Source organism: Cyphomyrmex costatus, unplaced genomic scaffold, assembly GCF_001594065.2.
Source record: "Cyphomyrmex costatus isolate MS0001 unplaced genomic scaffold, Ccosl1.0 scaffold406, whole genome shotgun sequence".
Taxonomy (NCBI): domain Eukaryota; kingdom Metazoa; phylum Arthropoda; class Insecta; order Hymenoptera; family Formicidae; genus Cyphomyrmex; species Cyphomyrmex costatus.
Genome location: NW_017278274.1, coordinates 66,601 through 72,344, shown reverse-complemented (window position 1 = coordinate 72,344; position 5,744 = coordinate 66,601). Strand labels below are relative to the sequence as shown.

Sequence of the window (5,744 nt, the reverse complement as noted above, 5' to 3'; positions counted from 1 at the left end):
TCGGTCGAGCGCAAGGGGTACCGTAGGTTAGACGACGAGCCGCTGTGCCCCCCCTCGAAGAAAAATCAAAGATATTGGGAATCGAAGGACGAGCCCCAAAGATACTATTGGGAGTTGCCGACGAACCAAAGATACGAGTCGAAGGACGAGCCATCATCGAAATACGTACGTCCCCGAAGTCCTCCCCCTCCCCCGCCAGTAAAAGCGCGGAAATCTACGTCGAAATACGTGCGTCCTCGAAGTCCTCCCCCTCCTCCACCATTACCACCGCGGAGGCCTCCTCGATAAAATAAACGCTCTTCCCCCACCGTCTTACGAACAAAAACAATTCTTGGAATCGTTTGCGATAACAGCGAGTCTTACGAACAACAACATTTCTTGGAATCGTTTTGCGATAACAGCGAGTCTTACGAACAAAAACAATTCTTGGAATCGTTTGCGATAACAGCGAGTCTTAAGAACAAAAACAATTCTTGGAATCGTTTAACCTGTCGCGACAGGTTCTCCCCCACTCTCTTCGATTTCTCCCTTCGATTTGCGCCATTTACCCGATCATTTTCGCTACGCTAGTCTGCGCGAACGGATCATGTTCGGCTTCTACTCCGAGATGGACCAGAAGGAATCGTAAGTTTTTACTCTTCTTTTATTTTACTTCGACTTTACTAATTACGCTCGTACGCAGGACGAAGCGTCGCGCGGTGCGCATTCTGAGTCGGCGTTACGACCTGACCGCAACGGGCTACAAGTTTCTCGAGATCGGCGTCAACGTCGGTCCACCGAGCTACGTGGAGATCGTTCTGGCCGATCATCAGGGACGCGAACTGTCCATGTCCCTCGAGACGTGGAAGGGCCTCTACGAGTAGCGACTGAACATCTACAAGTTGCTGCGCAACGAGCACAAGGACAATTTCGTAACCGTCGGACCGATCACGACAACGATCTACGCGCACACCGATCTTACGCTCGTACGGCTCGAATCCCCGACCGTACACGTCACGATGATCGAATCCACGCTACGCCGTATGTTCGATCTCGACGGCTGCATCGACGTTACCTTCGAGCGATTGTCCCGACTCGTCGATACCGTCGATGTCAAGTACACGCGCTTCGCCAACGTCGCGAACGCTATAAGCGAGAGCGACATCTTCGACAAACGCCAGCTCGTCGATTGCGAGCTTCTCGCTTTGGTTTTTAACGCGCGATAAAAATTAATACTATATAACACTTTATTTATCAAAGAATTTCCCCAGAGGGGCATATCCCTCCTGGGGTACATACAATAAAAAGCGGTTATGCCGCGCGCACACAAAAATATATTTATTGCGGGGGACAGAAGGCCCCCCCCGCATGGGCACTAAACTAGGTTGCTGGAGGACGCTACCCCCAGCCAACGAATAAAAATATCACATTAAACTTAATCCGCCCAGCTGGTAGACTGGGCGGATGCGTCATCACAGTTAGAGCGCTCCCCCGGGTTATCACAGTAAGTTTGTCAACAAGTTAAAATCCCGGGGGAGCACGCGCGGCAAAATTCTAATAAATAAAATATAAATATGTATATCGCGCACATTCATTCTCGTATAAAATACAATAGGAGAAATCGCGGCATTCACACTTGCACATTCAGGGCCCCACAAACAGATAGAGTAAAAAAGAGAAAGAATAGTCATAGAAAATTAAAAATAAAAGAGCACAATAGTACTTTATAAAAGAAAAAGAAGGAAAAATAAATAATAAAAAGAAGGGAAAAATAAATAATAAAAGGAAGAAAAAGAAAAAGAATAAAACTGTAGTCAAATTATAAAAAATTTAAGACTGAATAAATAAATAAATAAATATATAAAAAACCAATAAGGAGGGGTCCCAGTCCAGCAATTCAGAATAATAAAAAGTAAGAAATAAAATAAATAAATAAAGTAATAACAGAAAGATAAGAAAAATAACATAAATAAGAAAAAAGGTAAAGAACAAAAAAAATAAAATATATTGGCGAATAGCGCCATATATTGCTAAACATGGTCCCTCCCACGTAGTTATAAAAAAGGGGGGGCCAAGCCAGAAAAACGAAATAATTTACCCGACATTCACACTTTTCGAAGCGTTACGCGTCGCATCCTGTGCTCTACGTTCCTCGGCATTCCAGCGCCGACGGACTGCCCTTGGAGGCGTCGCGAGACGATCCCCAGAGGCACGGGGAGGAGCCAGATACTGGCGGATGCCGGACACGTGCTCGACATATATGTCCCGTGACCAGCGAATGGTATCCGAGACAACGAGGCGCCTCATCATCGCCGCATACGGGGAGCCAACCCGCAGCAGCTTCAAGACTGCCTCGTTGCGCGGATCCCACGAGCCAAGGGCGCCGACTACGAAGGCCGTCACGACGACGCGGTAGCCCTGCCGTTGGAGCTCCTCTGCCAAGGGCGAATACTTGGCAATTTTCCTCGCCCTAGCGTCATCGAAGGACTGCCAACGATTTTCAAAAGGCACCATGACGTCGCATATGACGACACTCTTGGAGGGCTCGTGCCTGACAACGAGGTCAGGCCTGAGCCCTGCAAGTACCCCGTCGACGCCATCAACCCGCTGGTTAACCCGTACCCCTGGGAGCCTACTCGCTTTCCAGAGGCGGTGCAGGACAGCGTCGTGCCTCAGCTGTATATCGGCGGAGTGAACGCCGCAGTGACAGAGCACATGAGGCAAAGTCTCCGATACCTCCCCGCACCGCCAACAGCGCTTGTCTTCATTCCCCCAACGCCGCGCGCCGTTGAGGGGAAGAACGTCAAGCCTAGCTTTGTGAATAAAGCGCCAGTCGGCGAAGCGGGTGAAGCTGCCGCTGCGCATAAAGTGATTGCTCACTCGACTGCGCGACGACACCTCGAAGACCTTGCCTTGATTGGGCTTACTGCGCAACCGCTGCGCGTAGTGCTCTGCTACAGCTGAGCGCAACCGATTCACTACCTGACCGCGCGCGTCAGGCGGAATCTTAATCGCTGCCCCCCGCGGCCCAAGACATTCCAACAGAAGTTCCTCCGTTTCTCGAACCCACCGCCACCGCAGGGACAACCTCTCCGATTGTCTGAGTGCAGCGTTCCGCGCGCTCGACCAGAGCGAAGCCTCCCCTCCGCCCCTCATCCTTCCCTCCAGCGAGCTGGAGAGGAAGGAGGCGACATCGTCGCAAGTAGGGGCGTGGCCGACCCTGCGCCCCACCACTCCCCTCAGCGATTCCCATGCTAATTCCCTCACAGCGTCATCGCGCATCGTAAGCATACGAAAAACGTGAGCCACTGTGAGGATATCAGCAAGGTCAGAGAGCGGAAGGAGCCCACATCCCCCCCATCTGGGCGGCATGTAGACTCCCTCCGCGCTCGCACGCGATGAGGAGGTTGAGCCAGGATTTAACGTGCCTTCTGATATTAAGGTCAGCGGCCTTGAGGGGACCCTTCATAACCCTGGCCCCCCGCAGTAGAAAGTCCAGCCTCGGCAAGATAAACGTGCCGAGGAGCGGTCGATCGCGCTCAGGTCGGAGACGATGTCCCCGACAGCAGCGTAGGGCGTCTGATCCACGGAGAAACCCGTCGGAACGCCAAGGTGAGCGTACGACTCACCTTCAGCCAGGGGGTTTATCTCACCGCCCTGTATGCGAAATCGCGTCGGCAGGACCCTGCCGCCATTGCCTGCACCGATGTGCAGGGTGGCACATTTTGCAGGGTTGAACCGCAATCCCACCGACGCAGCCTCCGCCTCCACGACGGCCAGCAGCCTCTCCATTCCCTCGGGCATCTCCGACAGGAGTGCTATGTCGTCCGCATAAGCCAGCGCCGACCAGATATTCCCATAGAGAGAATACCCGTCGTCTGCCTCGGCGGCCGCGCGGACCACCGAGTCAATGGCAAGATTAAAAATAATAGGGCTTAGCGGACAACCCTATCGAACGCTCGACCGAATGGAGATGGGTGCTGTGTGACCCTCGGAAGTACGCACTCTTGTCGTGCATCCGTCGTACATGGAGTCCCATATCGCTATGAGACTTCGCAGCACCGCAGATCTTACGAGCGCCCGGCGGATCGACGCGTGCGGGATCGATCCAAATGCGTTGGAAAGGTCCAGCCACGCGACGACCGCCTGACGCCTGGTCCTCTTAGCGTGCGTCAGGATTTCCTGCAGGACGAAGTTGTGCTCGTAGCACCCCTCGTCCCGCAGGAAGCCCTTCTGCACACTACTGAGCCGCTCGCGAGCGACAGCCCAGTCAGTCAGTCGGTCAGCCAATAGCGCGGCGAACAGCTTAGGGACAGTGTCGCCCAGAGCGAGAGGGCGCCAATTCTCCAACACGTTTCTGTCCCCCTTTTTGTATATGAGGACTGTGTTGGAGGTCTTCCACGCAGCGGGGACCGTCTCGAGTCGCAAACAAATGTTGAACATCGTTGCGAGGAGCTGCGCTCCCGGATCCGCTCCACGGAGGTCACGGTACGATACACCGTCGGGCCCCGGCGCAGAGTTATTCATACGCCGAAGCCGACGATCCACCTCTCGCTCCGTGAAGGGATCCAGGAGTTCCGCAAACTCCTCTTACGATCTCGGGGGGTCAGCACGCTCAGCATCCACGCCGGCGCTGGCCAGATCCTCCCCGCCGCTGTACACGCGCTTAAAGTGCTCCTGAACCTGACGTTTAGGCACCTGGCACTGATCGGCAGGCCCTGGAGCACTTCTCGCACTGCCTTGCGACGATTCGCTCTGTACAGCGCCTGTATGCGCTTAGCCTCGCGCACCCAATCCCCGCCGTCTATTGGAGCCAGCTGTCGCCGGCCCTGGCCTATCGGCGCCCTCTCTCACCGCGCGTTCACCTCCCCTCGCCATCCGACGCGCACCGGCCTCCCGCGGACGAACCGGACGATCACGAGCGCGACCCGCAGCACCGGGGGCCGATGCATCCTCCCTGAAGAAGTCCGCGACCGAAGTCGCGAATTCCTCCAAGTCCGCAATCGAAGCAACGGCTTCGGCCCGCGCAACGAGCGCGTCGCGCGCAGCCACCCGCTCGCGCCTGCGCTGTCTCGCGACAGTCGCAGGCGCCGGTTGGCCGCGCGACGGCCCGCCACGCGCATCCTCCACTCGTTGCCGGCCACGGCGCTGCCGATCGCCCTCCTCACGCGCAACTCGCGGCGGCACGACGGACGACGGAGCGCATCTCCCCCGCGGCATCACACCACAGGCATACAGTGGAGCACTCGGACGTCCGGCACTTACCTCATCTCCAGCACCATACCCGGCGTCTCCCCCCGCGTGGTCCCCCGTAGATGCCTCCCGACGCCTCTCCGCTCCTATTGGTCGCCGTATCGGCGACGGCGTTTTGTCCATATTTAACGTTTTATTGTGGGCGTCCATCGACGCTACGATTAACGCGGATAGTGGGGCCGCGCTCGTGGGACTTACAATATTATTATTATTCGCGATCGGCGGAGACTCAGGGCTAGAGGGGGGGGACTCTGTGATGGCGTTGAGCCTCCTCCTCCTCGCTCTTCTCCCCACGCTGACGGTCCACACGCCACCCCATTGGTTGTCCCCCTTGACGACCGGGGACAAAGATGGCCGCGCCGCGCTTTCCTGCTGCCACTGCTCCTGCTGTCCCCGCACAGGCGCCGATGTCGATGGCCCTGGTGACATCCGCGGGGACCCCTGGTAGCCGCCTGTAGGTGTAAATGTAACCGCCACGCACGGCGACGATATTTCCTCCCCTATAGTAGGGA

The 5,744-nt window shown here is 55.9% G+C and overlaps 1 protein-coding gene across 1 annotated transcript; it reads right to left on the bottom strand.

The window, feature by feature from the left end:
• Window positions 1-1,013: 1,013 nt before the first annotated feature.
• LOC108777073 (uncharacterized) lies at window positions 1,014-3,783 on the bottom strand. The gene is made up of 3 exons (XM_018543869.1): window positions 3,609-3,783; window positions 2,078-3,287; window positions 1,014-1,182 (listed from the first exon to the last, which is right to left on the bottom strand). The coding sequence occupies exons 1-3, from the start codon at window positions 3,781-3,783 to the stop codon at window positions 1,014-1,016; spliced, it is 1,554 nt and encodes a 517-aa protein (XP_018399371.1).
• Between the last annotated feature and the right edge of the window lie 1,961 nt (window positions 3,784-5,744).

Bases quoted from the DNA above. Each gene is read 5' to 3' on its own strand.
- LOC108777073 (XM_018543869.1), bottom strand. From the start codon at position 3,783: ATGCCCGAGGGAATGGAGAGGCTGCTGGCCGTCGTGGAGGCGGAGGCT. The intron at 3,288-3,608 runs GTGAGTCGTACG...ATATCCTCACAG, and splicing joins GATAAACCCCCTGGCTGAAG to TGGCTCACGTTTTTCGTATG. The intron at 1,183-2,077 runs GTAAATTATTTC...TAAAAACCAAAG, and splicing joins TCGAAAAGTGTGAATGTCGG to CGAGAAGCTCGCAATCGACG.